Raw genomic sequence first — 15,702 nt, 5'->3', positions numbered from 1 at the left:
AACTGGCACAAAAAAAAGTAACATCTGTCGGATTGCTGGTCACAAAAGTCCTTTATCCAAGGATCATGGCTACTACAGACATGAGTACAGTTCTAGAATCAACCAATATTGATTACAATAGGTTATGCAGCTTTCCACTATAATAGTTGTTAAACACAGATGTGCTGAGATGTAAAGCGACATGCAAGGCTTAAGCAGCAAGCTTGAACAAAAACTGAAGTGCGCCATAGCAAATACAACCTATATGTACTCACCGATGGAGAGACCAGTATGCACAGATAAAGTTCAAATGGGTCCAGTGGCGTAGCTAAGGCCCGGTTCACATTAGCGTTCCCTGTCCGGATCCGCCTTATCGGATCCGGACCGTATACTGTACAAAAGGGACGTACGTTCCGCATAGCAATGCAAAGTCTATGCGGACGTTCACACGCGTACGTTCCATACAGAACGGAGCCGGATCAGATCCGGACTCCGGACACTTTTCCAACATGCGCTATTTTTCGGGTCCGGATCATCCAGCCCACGCACCCAGACTGGAGCCTGACTGCACCATCCGGAAATAGAAACCTATGGGGAACGGAAAGCACAGAACACACAGGATACAAACACCTGACGTTCTACCCCACTTCCAATGCATATTCTAGCGGCCATTTCGGATGGGGACACATGGGCAGCAGTGGAGCAGCAGTGACCTTACGTGCTGGAGCTGTTTGGCAGATGTCGGAGGTGGAGGTGAGGCCTAAACAGCGGAGGACCTGATTCTACAGGTGCACCAGGTGCACCTTCTGCTGACCCCAACAATTTTTTATTTTATTTCGCTGTTTTTACCACACGGATCCGGATGGCAGCCTGATGCATGCCTGATGCAAATGGACCGGATCCGGATCAGGTCCTGATCCGATCCGGATCCGGTCCGTTTGCATGCCAAAACGCAAGTGTGAACGGGGCCTTAGGAGCTGTGGGCCACGATGCAAGTTTTACATTGGGGCCCTCCAAACACTCTATACATAACAATTGATACGGCACACCACAACCTGCAGTTTGTTTATAATTACCACTATTCAATGTATCTATAGAAGTGATTATTATGAGCACAGGATCAATATAGAGCTAATACTGTAGTTGAGGGAGGGCCCTTCGGGGCCCCTCTGACCCAAGGGCCCGATGCGGTTGCTACTGCTGCACCCCCTATTGCTACGCCCCTGAATGGGTCTCACCACGCTTCACTCTATGCAGGATCACAAAATTACCTCCACAGGGCAGGCTAATAGCACTAGTAGGAAGGTCCCTTAATAGTAGATAATGACATCTACCAGTGGTAGTAGGGAGACTAGCAGCCAAGTGAACAAAGCCAGTTAGTTCATAGCGAGCAACATGTGGCAAACATGCAAGCAAGGAGGGTGGATCACAACCAATGCAAAGGATGTGGTATGAGTGGCATAGGAGAGCATCCAGGCAGGTAGAGAGGCTAAACACCACTACAGTCAGACACGATGAGGACACGTGTCACCCCGACATGTTTCGCCAGTGTCTTTCTGGCTTTCTCAAGGGGTGAACCTCACAAAGTAGTACTGCGCATCCACACTCATACAAAAGTCCAGGCAATCATGGCAAGCCATCCACGCCCACCCCACCTAACTGATTGCCCTCAAAGAGGGTCCTTTTAAAGGGAATATTAGGTCTTTGGTGAAATGAAATCACTCAGTATTGAGTCTTTACAAAGAATGTACCAATATTTATCCAGGATATGCATGATTTCCCTGGACAGCACACATAATCTGCTGCAGAAATGGACCCGATCATGTGACACAGGCAGTGGCTGGTCCCTATTCAGCAGCTGATACCTATCACTATTCAAAGTACCGTTATAGGCCCTTTTCAGGGTTCTCTCCTCATATCTGCGAGCTCAAAAGCGCTCCGGTTGGTGCACCATAATAGTATGCAATCACACCTGAGAAGGTTGGTAAAGGTTGTTTTTTGTTTTTTTCTTCCAGTCACTCTATGTCGTATCCCTTTCACCCTGATCAGCGGTTAAACTTATGATTACTGAAGTCAATCGTTTGGTTTTTTTTGCTTGGAGCTGCGACTTTCATCTGACACAAGACTGAGTGGAGCCAGTACTTCCCCAAATGCTTCTTTCAGCACCCCACACTTGTGAATATATCCTCGATATACCTTATAACGTCCCATTGTGATTACTTTATTACATGAGATCGGGCTCCTGGTGTCCCTTTGCTCTTTTCTCTTTTCCAAGTCCTGACTGCTGGATTAGGGATTTCTCACTTGCATGATGAATGTTAAATCAATAATACCTGGGTATCAGGTAAGGAAGCTCAGAGATATCTCTATTGGGATAAAAGCCAACAATGTAAACCTGACAGACACCCTGACAATTTCATATTCACAAAAAAGCATGTTATTGCTGTCTGCGTCACAGCTGACAAGATATTTGTCCCTTGCCGGAGCTGTAGCCTAGGAAATAGGCATGTGACCTGCACTGGCATCCATAGGATTCCAGGAGAGAAAAAAAAAAGTATTTCCGTATTAGATTAATAATGTGCTCTCTGGAGGCTGATTTGTGTGACATCATGCTTTGTGTATGGGCATAAGTCTGCTTTAAATACAACCATGGCTTTATTACTAAAGCAGCAACTTTCCAGCAGCCAGATTTTAGGCTACAAAAAGGAAATATATAAAAGGAATTTGAGCTTCGTGGTCTTCGGGGCCTGTGACAAAATAGTTTATTCATCAACTTTTTATTAATTAATAAAAACTGTGTCTGGAGAGGCTGTTGCCATGAGATTGTATAGTTCACAAGAGATGTCAGCAAGGCCTGCAGCCCCTGCTTGGCTCTGAAGCTCTCCACTCAAGCATACCAGTAACATTCTTCACATGCCTCCCTCTACCCAGTCTCCAAGACATTTCCATGAGCAGGCCTTCTTATTTCATGCTGTCTTCCAGGTGCTTTCCACCATAAAAGGTCATTATTGTATTCTTAGAAATAAAGAGGAAATGCCTCCAGATTTTCCCAAAACATTCTCTGCCAGTTTTCACATTTTAAAATCCCATGTGAAAAAATACTCAACGGTATCTAAGCATTACTTACCTCTGCTTCCCAGTTGCCGTGGACTGAAACTCCTTCAATCAGTGTTTCCGCCCACAATGTACTGTCTGTGCTTTGTGCTAGATGGAAATCTTTCAACACGCAATCATGACAGGCAGAACGGACTGGACAGGGTTTTGTATAGCAGAGGAATTCTCAGCTGGCAGATCCTAGCAGGAGCCAGAAGATAAGCAACATGTTTTAAGAGGGCTCCTGTATAAATGTTCCTCTTACAAACCTTCTTTGCTCCATTACTCACATGTAGATATGTGAGAGAGAAGACTACAGAGGGCTCCCTTGATGTTTGTGAGATTTGCCCTGTATATTGTGTTGATCTGGATGCCCCTGAGGAGTGGGGCTATTGAGCTTGTACACGCTTGTACAGGTAGATGGACAGATGATGGTACCTAATGATAGATATATCATTGGATACTTAACCTCTTTTATAAAAAAATAATAATAATACTGATAAAGATAAAAAAAAAAGGGAATTGTAAAATAAGTCATAATGGTTTGAGATACAGAAGATAACCTGCAAGATATGTTAACAGGCCACCATGTCTCACATTGAGAGTTCTCTGGCTAGTACTGGTAGTACTACATGGCAGATATCGTTCCAGCAACTCCAGTAAGAAAATGTACTTCAACAATAGCAAATTTCTAGTCACAATGATCTAGCAAGTCAAATATCTAACAAAAGACTAATGGAGGCCAAATAAGACAAGGCCTCAAAGAGTGATTAATCTGAATGATTTATCAAATATATCTTATAATAACAAATGTAATAAATCACCATGACAAATGTAATATAATCATTCTGAATCATTTGAATTATATTTTTAGCAACTTACAATACCAAGATGACTAGATTAAATAATGCCACTGATGGTTGATTCAAATCATTCCACGTGTGACCACTATGAGCCATTGCCAGGCTAATGCTATTGATGCTAACCTTGTTTTCTTTGCATTCCCTTGTCACACGGCAGTGCACTGGTAACAGGTTTCATTATAATATTCCAAAAATCAAGTCCATTCTCCTCTATCATCATTACATCATGTTACACAACAAGCAGGTCCTAAAGTTCTAAAATATGGTATTTATTCCGTAAGCAAACAATCATCATTTCATGAATCCATTATTAGGTGTTTATGCTCAAAAGATTCCTTCTACATGAAATACTGTATTTTCCTGATTCCATAACAATAAACCACTATGAAAGCTGTGGTGCTTCCATCCTACTCAGTAAATGATCCTGATGCTGCTGTGATACTGAAACATTCAAGACAAGACGTATAACATTTATACTGTGCTTTTTTCCTGGCAGACACAAAAGGAGCTAAACAGTTGCTGGCCAATTGGGGTGTTCTCCACTGACAACCAGGAGCCTTGCCCAGCGACTCCTTACTGTTTTACACACTGGCTTGAGCCGGGATTCGATACCTGGTCAAAGGTTTAAACCCTACATCAAAGGAAGTACCATAACCACTATGTTATCCAGTGATAAATACATTAAATTCTGTTAACTTCCTTTTATGCAGTGTTACTTGCCTGTCTGTTGCCTTCAGTTCATTTCCCCAGAGCAAGTATGCAGATCAGGTGCTCTGGACCCACTCCAACTGCACTGTATGCTTGTAGTACATGTGTAACTGAATAATTACTGAAGCCAAATATCAGCATGGCAGGTTGGCAGCCAGGTAAGCACCGTTTTATTTAATTAAGGGTGATAGTATGTCAGTTGCTATATTCCTCTCACTTTAGGTTCCTATAATACTGCTGATGCTATGCTGCTAAAGCTCCATAAAAACTAATTATAGCCAACGCCACAAGCAGAACACTTGGAAACATGATTTACCATTGCCCTTAGAATAACAAACATGTCCCTATAACATTTTCTGCTGGATGACTTTAATTTTTTCACATAAAAAAGGGATGATATTGGCACTGGAACTTAGACCACAGCTCTCTACTTTTGTGCAGGAAAAACAGATTTGCATCAGATCAGTAGTGTAACAAAGGAGATGCAGAGAGGTAGGGACATGAGACCCTCTTCAGATCATTGCACTGGCTCATTACTGGTGCTGTAGTGGTAACGATCACCTCTATACGAGCTTTCAATAGTGGTAAGCATTAAAAAAAAATCTCTTTCCTCTAATTACTCTGCATATTGGACTGCGGAAGTAAATAAGATAAATTATTGGCCAAGGGGATTTTTCATAAATGTACTTCTCTTCTGAAGCTATATATAAACACACTTAAGATAGAAATGTTTTAAATTGGCATTTTGGCATCAGATTTACATTTTATTTCAATTTTATTCAGCTGACACAACTTTTACTGTTGTACACTGAAAAGAATATCCAGTTTGGCTGCAGGACTAGTGAAATGCTGGAATGCCCTTCAAAGTGACACCTGTATTACCATAAAAATCATTAACAGCTCAGCAGCAACATTCATGAGCTGTCTATGCTCTTATCGCTTGATCAGGAGAAAGTTATAACATTCACCTAGATAAACATTTGCAAGGAAACCTACAGCATTTAGTGCTGTTAAGCATACGTCAGAATGCATACTTCTGATCATGAGAAAATGTACCTTCCTAAACGAACGCAATCTAATGCAAATAGCAGCCAATCACACCTACTGCAAGCTCTGTTTTCAGTTAGAAAGGCTAACATGAAAAAAGTAGGCAGTTAAAAGCTGACAGAACTGACAGGTTTTAGGCCAGTCCATCTCCTCATGGGGGATTCTCAGGGTTTTCTTTCTTTTCAACAGCATTTCCTGAACAGCAGTTGCAAAGTCTAACTGACAAAATAGTGTACAAGTGAGTAGGGAGGCCGGCTGATATATTACTATTTTGGCAGTTAAACTGCTGTTCAGGAAATGCTGTCGAAAACAAATAAAACCCTGAGAATCCCGCATGAGGAGATGGACTGGTCCAAAAATTATATTTTTTCCTATGTCATATGCCTATGTTCCTATGTATGTATTTATAATTTTATAATTTTCTGTGATAGTAGTTCTTTAATATGTCATGCCAAGCATATGAAAATGTTATTTGAAAGGAAAAGGGGGAAAATTGATGCCATGTACTGTAAAATATAGCTATAAGGTTGTGGCATTTACGATTAGTATAAAACCATAGTGATGTGTATCACCACTTGAGAAGAATGCTAATTATCTCAGGTATGGTATTTCTGGAGAACCTGATAGTCTCACATACTATAAATGATGTGTATGCATCTTTGTGTAACTACAGAACACGTGTGTGAGATCACTTTACTAGAGCTGCGTACCGAGGGACTAGAAGTCCAGAAATGTCATTCAGCAGGATGCTTTGCTTCCTGAGCAGGTTAGCAGAAAGGGTATGATGGGATAATAGTAGACAAAGGCATTAGACACCTGCGATTTTGTTGTAGTTTTGTATAACAAGCTGTCTTTCATGGGGTGGCACACGAAAGACTGGCCCAGCTTCCTGCCACGAGAGTGAGTATACAGCCTGTCCCCATGCACCTCTTCAGCCTTGTACACACTTTCCATTATTATTGGCCAATCACTGACCAATTTTACTACCCCCTTGTAGTATGAGTATCAACAGATATTGAATACTATGAGCAGATTGTATAGGCAAACTCTCATACTACATAGAGGTAGGAAAATTGGTTAGCGGTTGGCCAATCATAATTGAAGGTGTGTACCAGGCTTTACTCTAGAGCGTTACCCATAGAGCAGCAAATGCAGGTAACACAGGCTTCAATTAAGTAGGAGAGGACACGCAGCAGGGATAGAGAAGAGGGGATCAGCAGGCCAAAGTTGTCCTGTATACTCAAACTCCTGGCAGGCAGCCGGGCCAGTCTATAGCATGCAACCCTGTATACAGCACATTATCCACTCACATATGATTATATGTCACACTTTGAGTCTCTGACGAAAATACAGTTTGGCACTGAAACATCAGGCTGTGTGATCCATCCTTCGTATCAAATATATATAATAAATATTGTAGTGTTAATGCAATAATAAAACACTCACACTGTATGTATGGGTGTTGCATGTAGTTAAAACACATGAATAAAATGCATTTATGATTCTGAGACATCAGGGTTGATTCATTAAGCTGCACTGCTAAAGCAGCCTAATGACAGGAGCATGAGTCACTTGACAGCCATCTATTGGGCCAATCAAAGGGCAGAGATCACGTCCATTAAAGCCATTGGACCGGCAGGGCTCAGGGCTGTTTCAGTGGAGCAGCCGTTACTTAGGGCCCATTCTCACTAGGGCGATTAGTGGGTGATTCCCGCTAGAGCTTTTTAAAGCGATAGCGCATTTATAACTATATGGCAGTGATCTCACTGCCGCAACTGCGAAACGTGATGCATGCAGCATTTTGCCGCAATTCTCGAGCAACTGCAGTACAGTACTTAAACAAGCGCTGATCTCGATCGTCGGATTCGCGGGAGTGTACAGTAATTTTACTGCGCTAATTGCGGTAAAATCACATGCACAAAATGGTCGTGCTAAGCACTACTGTTTTGCTACTTTCAAATGTGAATGGGCCCTAGAAGGAGTGCGACTAAGTTAGCAGCACGCGTTACGCTGCACTACCGCGCGTAGCGGGCGCATAACTCATACCGCTCTCATTCAGTTGCGCTGCTTTAGCAGATGTTTCATCTTTGCAATGTTCCTTAAGGTGGGCATAAACGTATAGATGGCCACCAGATTCGACCATCAGTTGGATCCCTGCCAGATCAAATCTGATCTGTGCTGCACACTAGGAACACATTTTTTATAGATTTTAGTATGAAATCTATTAAAAATCTATCAAGCCACAATGTTGAACTGGCTGTCATAAGGAGTTGTTGTAACTGCACCACACCTCCCACAACCTCCAGCATAACACTCTGCAGCCGCTCTCAACCCACTGCCCACCGATTGATATCTTCCATCCTGACTCCTGAGCAACTGTCCTATTTTAGCAGAAAATCAATCAAATTAGCTGTATATTGATGGCAAAAATCGATACGTGTATGGCACCCTTTAGGGATAAGCAGAAGAGATAAGATAAAAATGTTAAATTAAAAGTCACAGCAAAAGACTGAGGGTGTTGCTTGAGATTAGCAGGGGAGAAATATTCACTCTGCAGCTGTGAAAAGGGCTTTTCACTGTGAGGGATATGAAGATTTGTAATATTCCTCCAGTACAATTAGTGCACCCCCTCCGAATTGTGATTGTCCTAGTATGGATAGAAATGTGCACCATGTGGTAAATAGCCCCCCCCCCCCCCCAAATGTGCCCAGAGTATTAGTTATCCCCCCTTCCCAGATTAGATAGCCAAATGAGCCCCTAGTATTAGGCAGCCCCCTCCCCAGGATAGATAAGCAGATGTGCCCCAGTATTAGGCAGCCCCCTCCCCAGGTTAGATAACCAGATGTGCTCCAGTATTAGGCAGCTCTTTCCCAGGTTAGATAACCAGATGTGCCCCAGTATTAGGCAGCCCCCTAGCCAGGATAGATAAGCAGATGTGCCCCAGTATTAGGAAGCCCCCTCCCCAGGATAGATAACCAGATGTGCTCCAGTATTAGGCAGCTCTTCCCCAGGTTAGATAACCAGATGTGCCCCAGTATTAGGCAGCTCTTCCCCAGGGTTATCTAATGTTAGATAACCAGATGTGCCCCAGTATTAGGCAGCCCCCTCCCCAGGATAGATAACCAGATGTGCTCCAGTATTAGGAAGCTCTTCCCCAGGTTAGATAACCAGATGTGCCCCAGTATTAGGCAACTCTTCCCCAGGGTTATCTAATGTTAGATAACCAGATGTGCCACAGTATTAGGCAGCCCCCTCCCCAGGATAGATAACAATAACAATAACAATAATATTTATATAGCGCTTTTCTCCCTGGGGACTCAAAGCGCTGTGACCCTGCATTACGCAGTCTCAAAGGCTCGGGAAAAGAGGTGAGTTTTTAGCCTTTTTTTAAAGCTGTCCAGAGAAGGAGCCTCTCGTACTGATTGTGGAAGTGAGTTCCATAGAGTAGGGGCTGCGTAGGAAAAGGCCCGAGCACCAAATGTTAAGTGTATCGTGGGAATAACCAGCTTCATCCGCAGAGCGGAGGGTGCGTGAAGGGGCATAAAGTTCCAATAGATCCGCTATGTATTTGGGTCCCATGTGGTGTAGAGCCTTGAATGTCAGCAGGCAGATCTTAAAATTGATTCTCCATTTTACTGGCAACCAGTGAAGAGTTTGCAGTACTGGGGTGATGTGTGAGCTGCGGGGGGCATTGGCTAGGAGTCTGGCTGCAGCATTCTGTACTAGCTGTAAGGGGCGCAGAGCCTTATCTGTAGATCCGATGAACAGGGCGTTGCAGTAGTCTAGGCGGGAGGATACAAATGCATGAACCAGGGCAGGTAGGTCTTCAGCTGGGATAAGGTGTTTGATTTTCGCTATATTTCTTAGATGGAAGAAGGAAGACTTGACGACAGCTGATACCTGCTGTCTGAGTTTTAGATTTCCATCCAGGATCACCCCAAGGTTTCGCACAGAGTCTTTATACTGTACAGTATCTCCCCCAATTGCTAGTTTGAGGTGGTGAGCGTTTTGAACTTTATCCATCATGTGTGGACCACCTACCACCAACACCTCTGTTTTGTCAGAGTTCAGCCTCAGCCAGCTGGTGTTCATCCAATTTTGTAAATCCACTAGACACGCATTTATGGATGCTGATGGGTCTTGGGTGCCAGGCTTGAAGGACAGATACAGTTGTGTGTCATCTGCATAACAATGGTATCCTAGGCCATAGTTCTGGATTATTTTGCCCAGTGGGAGCATATAGGCTGCAAAGAGTAATGGTGATAGTACAGAACCCTGTGGAACTCCATAGGCAAGTGGCACTGGATTAGAGTAGTGTGTGCCCAGACATACTTGCTGTGTCCTGCCAGATAGGAAGGTCTGAAACCATCTAAGAACAGTACCCCTTAGGCCACAGTAATTCTTCAGTCGCTGGATAAGAATTTCATGATCCACAGTATCAAATGCTGCTGACAAGTCAAGAAGAATCAGAATTGAGCAATCACCCTTGTCCCTTGCAGTAAGTAGATCATTCATTACTCGGACTAATGCTGTTTCAGTGCTGTGCCTTTTCCTGAATCCTGACTGAAAAGTATCAAAGATGTTGTTATCTGTAAGCCTGGCTTCTAGCTGGTTGGCGACTGCTTTCTCGATAACTTTTGATAAGAATGGTAAGTTCGCCACCGGTCTGTAGTTGGTCACAGAATCAGGATCTAGTGATGGTTTCTTCAGGAGGGGTTTTATGATTGCTTTCTTTAGTTCTTCTGGGAAAAGACCACTTTGCAAGGAGCACTGAGTGATTTTGTGAAGTGCTGGCCTGATCAGCTCTGGGCACTGTATTAAGGATCCAGTTGGGCCAGGATCCAGGTCGCAGGTAGTGGGGCGGAGACTTTGAATGAGAATTCCAAAATCTTCTACACTCAGAGTGTCAAAGACTTGCCATGGTGGTACGGTAGTAGGCATATGCAACGTCCAGTGGTCAATTGATGTAGTTGGTGTAATGCTGGCACGGATGGTAGACACCTTGTTTGTGAAGAAGGCAGAGAATTCTTCACACCTTTCCCTGGAGTATGTGGTTGGGGCTTTTAGGGAGGAAGGATTGCAGAGTGATTCCACTGATAACCAGATGTGCCCCAGTATTAGGCAGCTCTTCCCCAGGTGAGATAACCAGATGTGCCCCTGTATTAGGCAGCTCTTCCCCATGTTAGATAACCAGATGTGCCCTAGTATAAGGCAGCTCTTCCCCAGGTTAGATAACCAGATGTGCCCCAGTATTAGGCAGCTCTTCCCCAGGTTAGATAACCAGATGTTCCCCTAGTAAATAGGTAGCTCCCTCCACAACTTAGACAGCCAGATGTGCCGCCAGTATTAAATAGATCCCCCCCCCCATCCCCAGTATAGGTAGCCAGGTGTGCACTCAGTATCAGGCAGCCCCCCAGTATAGGTAACCAAATGTGCCCCCAGTATTAGGTAATCCTCTCCTCAGTTTAGAAAAACAGATGTTCCCCCAGTATTAGTTAGCCTCCCTTCCCAGTTTACATAGCCAGATAAGCTGCCAGTATTAGCTAGCCTCATCCCCAGGTCAGATAGCCAGATGTGCCCCAAGTATTAGATAGCACCACTACCCAAGTTAGATAGCCAGATGTAGTCCCAGCGTTAGGTAGCCCGCCAACATGAAGAGTCGCAAGCAGAACGCTGTAGAAATACTGCAGAAAACTCACCTCATCTCTTGGTGCAAGGATCTATTTACCGGTAGCCATATCACAGTATCTTCTCTCTATGACTTTCTCCAGCAAGAACTGCTGTTCTACATTAATAAAAAATATACCAGAATATTACCCTCCATTTGAACCAAGTATTCATTAACTGATCTGAATGCCATGGCATACACTTTCTAGGTAAAATATTATACATAAATCTGCCCACTGCAAAAGCAGATAGTTATAAGAGTAACAATTAAGTGATTTGCCTGTACATAGCTCACTGGTTTTTTCAAAGGTTTATTAAACCGTAAACACAACTTTGCCTGTGGCTAAAGAAAACATTCTGCCTGTTTTATCTCAAGGTGTGGTGTGTCAAAAGTCATGTAGCACAATGATAACAACTACTAATGTCTGGTATCTGAGTTCTGTCTGTAAAGTGTACTGTAAAAGGGGTATGCAACAGATTTCATGCGTAAAGTAGAGACACTTCTTGGCTTTCATTTCATACTTGCAATGCTTAGATTGCTACAACATAAAAGGCCTAAGCTTAGAAAAGCAAGTCCCAGGTCACTGGCTTATTCAAGTCTCAAGCATGACCTGCTTTCAAGTAGGCATAGGAAGTGTTGTGGTTAAGCTGGGAAGGTACCTGGGAATATGGTAGCTTACAGTCCCCTACATTCTGCACACTACAGGACCTCTGCAAATTTCACTGTCTGCTCACTTCGTACCGAGTACTTTTAAAGGACAACCGAAGTGAGAAGAATATGGAGGTTTCCATATGTATTTCCTTTTAAACAATACAAGTTGCCTGGCAGCCCTGCTGATCTATTTGGATAAAGTGGTGTCTGAATAGCACCAGAAACAAGCATGCAGCTAATCTTGTCAGATCTGACAATAAAGTCAGAAACTAACACCAGATCTGCTGCATGCTTTTTCCAGGTCTATGGCTAAAAGTACGAGAGGCAGAGGATCAGCTGGATAGCCAGGCAACTGGTATTGCTTAAAAGGAAATTAATATGGCAGCCTCCATATCACTCGCTTCATGATCTTCTGACAGTGGGCATAAGAGTTCCAAAAAGGCTAGTAATCACTGATGAGCATAAGTGATCCTGTAAATCTGACCTGGATTGATAGAAATGTATTTGTTTTTAGGTGTCAAAGGTTTGCATCTATCACCCTGGGTCATGTCAAACTAAAGCAGGATTGCTTTGTAAACTAGCATTCAGAATATTTTAATTTCTTCAACATAATCTATGACTTCACATCTAGGTCCTAATTCATCAATAAAACGTCCCCCAGGTTCTCTTATAGGAGATGTTCTACATTTTATAAATACAATGCAATTTCAGCCTAGAGACAGCAAAGAAAAAAATACAAAAATACTCAAAATAAGTTGTCCAAAATGTACTTTCATATTTCTTTTTTGACTTACTTTTTAGAAGTTTCTTTTTTAAATGGTCCATTATTTAAGGGAACCTAAACTGAGAAAGATATGGATTTTCCTTTTAAAATAATACCAGTTGCCCGACTCTCCTGCGGATCCTATGTCTCTAATACTTTTAGCCACATCCCCTCAACAAGCATGCAGATCAGGTGCTCTGAATGTTACAGGTGTGTGATTCAGCCACTACTGCATCCAAAGAGATCAGCATGACTGACAAGCAACTGGTATTGTTTAACCACTTTTTCCACTGCTACAGTATGTCATCTGTGGCACCCTCCAAGCCTCCATGTCGTAGATATACTGACTTGCTTGCAGCCCTGCTGTGCACGATCGGGTGCGCTTCAGAGCGCACCCCCCGTCACAGTCAGCTGCATTACTAATTGGTGAAAGGGAACATTCCCTTGTAGTCAATTAGTCCACCCCCCTCCTATGAATGATCGCTGCAGTAGTCAACTGCAGAGATCCTTCATCTGTCCCCTCCGTGCACAAATAATTAAAAAAATCCACCAGCAAGCAGCCTCTCTCACCTTACCTCGTTCCTGCGACTATCCTGAAGCCCGAGCCTCTGTTCCCCGCTCTGCATTCAGCCATGACGTCATCAAGCCGGGACCCGGGTAGTCGGCAATACGCGGCTGACTGCAGAGCGGGGATCGGAGGCTCGGGCTTCAGGATAGTCGCAGGAACAACGTAAGGTGAGAGAGGCTGTTTGCTGGTGATTTTTTTTAATGATTTGTGCATGGAGGGGACTGCCTGAAGGAGGGGGGGGGGCAAGGATATGCAAATGGGGGTAGTTAAACTTACTGGGGGTCATCTGGGTGACCGAGGGGAAGGGGGATTTAATAATATGGCACACCTAAGCACCTGGGGGGCCATAACCGAAATACTAGGGGCACATTCGGCTATAATGGGGGGCAGTGCTAATCCTGGGGGTACATCTGGCTATAATGGAGTAATGCTGATCCCGGCGACACATCTGGCTATAAAGAGGTGTGCGATTCCTGGGGGTGCATCTGTCAATCTATTCTGGGGGTGGCAAACACAGGGGACACATCTGGCTATCCAGGGGGGGGGGACACATCTGGCTATCTATACTGGGGGGAAATAAACTGGTGGCACATTTTTTATGTCAGTAGCACTTTTTATTTTTAAACAGGAATTGGTCAAATTTGAGAAATAATTGCATTTTTTAAATTTTTTCCACTTTTTCCCATTAAAATGCATAGAAATGAACATTTTACTTGAAGACAAATACCCCCCATTGAAAGTTTAGTTTGTCTTGAAAAAAAAGATATATAGATCATTTAAGTGGCATGAGTACAGATGAAGTTATTGCTGATTAAAAAGGGACACAGCTAAAGCATCAAAACTGCTCTGGTCCATTGGGGGAAAAACAAGGTCTGGGTGTGAAGTGGTTAAAAGGAAACATCCATATCCCTCTCAGTTAAGGTTCCCTTTAAGTCTAGTGTGAACCTAGCCTTAGTCACTAAGCTACCTTAGTTTAGACTCATAGGTGTTGATGCACAGACTTGCGATAATATTGCTGTGCACAAAGGTCACATGGCAATATTACCCTTACCACCGGCACTGTGTCCTGCGATTTACACTATTAGCATGACCCACAGTACTCGACTAGCATGACCATTGCTATGGTAACATACTTTGCTAACAAGCATTACCGTTAGTAGTGCACGGTACCTTCGCAACGGTCATGCAAATACTCTTCCAATTTCGGACTTTATCCAGCCAAAACACAAAATTGACTGGCCCTGTTCAGCCAAGTTCAGAGGAAAGTTTCCTGCAAAAAGAGAGATCAGTGGCATTAATCCTTGTCCCCCTCTGCTCATCACATCTTTTCTCCCCTCTCCACCAGGATTTATGGCGCTGTCCACAACTCTCTGTCTCTTGCTCTGCACCTCCTTAGAACTTTAAACACAATTTAGAATGCAATATTCTAGCAGTGCTATTGGCTAATTAGAGAAGCCTCTATAGCTGTTATTGGTTGAATATTCTGACAACAGATGGATCTACAGCTGTGGTTACCAGTAGCTTCCCCCCTTAATAGTGAGCTCCACCGCCTGCTGTGCTACTTACACTGCACAGAGGTGAACCGGGAGTAGAAGACTGGAGGAGCAGAGTGAGAGATGGCGAGTTGCTGCATTCTGGTGGAGGGGGAGAAAAAAGGTAATGAGTAAGGGGGTGGGTGCAGAATGAAACAAGTGCAAATCAATCAATGCCACCAAACTCTTTCTCCTTGCAGGAAGACCTTCTTCTGGATTTTGCCTGCCAGGTCCAGACACGTTGACTGGCCAAAATCCAAACAAAAAAATGAAGCACTCTTCAGGTATTGGACGCAGTAGCATGCTACTTCACAAATTGGCCAGCAGTATCCTGTGTGTATATATATATATATATATACATATATATATATACACAGGATACTGCTGGCCAATTTGTGAAGTAGCATATATATATATATATATATATATATATATATATATATATATATATATATATATATATATCATCAGTACATGCTGTACACAAATTGGCATATCTTTCATTTTGTGTATTTGCTTACCTTTTGTTAAAAAATCTAATAGTAATTAAGCATGTCGTACATTTTTAACTTTTACCCAGTTCTGAAATGTTGTTTACTATAACTGCAAAGGGATTGCAGTTTAATCAGATCATTGTTCACTAATCATGTAGTGAAGCCAGACAGGATCATAGAAATGAATGGACATTTAATGTAGCAACACTATATACAAGATATCTAAATGTAATCTGTTCCAGCAGTCAAAGTTGCCAGTTTATTGCTTACTAATATCATTTAAAAACACTTCTAGTCATAAAAATCATTCTCAATCGGAAGATTGTATTTTGAAAT

General features: G+C 43.0%; 1 protein-coding gene across 12 annotated transcripts in view; it reads right to left on the bottom strand.

Moving 5' to 3' along the window:
* SHROOM3 (shroom family member 3) overlaps window positions 1-15,702 on the bottom strand; it is a 460,954-nt gene that overhangs the window by 252,821 nt on the left and 192,431 nt on the right. For 3 of the 12 annotated variants that reach the window (XM_068233536.1, XM_068233538.1, XM_068233537.1), the window contains exon 2: window positions 11,390-11,475. The exons of the other annotated variants lie outside the window; for them this stretch is intronic. In XM_068233536.1, the coding sequence (XP_068089637.1) occupies window positions 11,390-11,394 (5 nt within the window). In that variant the 5' untranslated portion in view covers window positions 11,395-11,475. The remainder of the gene's footprint in view (window positions 1-11,389; window positions 11,476-15,702) is intronic. 12 annotated transcript variants of the gene reach the window in all.

The sequence above is a fragment of the Hyperolius riggenbachi genome, chromosome 1 (genome assembly GCF_040937935.1).
Source record: "Hyperolius riggenbachi isolate aHypRig1 chromosome 1, aHypRig1.pri, whole genome shotgun sequence".
NCBI lineage: Eukaryota > Metazoa > Chordata > Amphibia > Anura > Hyperoliidae > Hyperolius > Hyperolius riggenbachi.
Note: the sequence above shows the minus strand (reverse complement) of the source record. Positions and strands in the feature narration are given on the sequence as shown.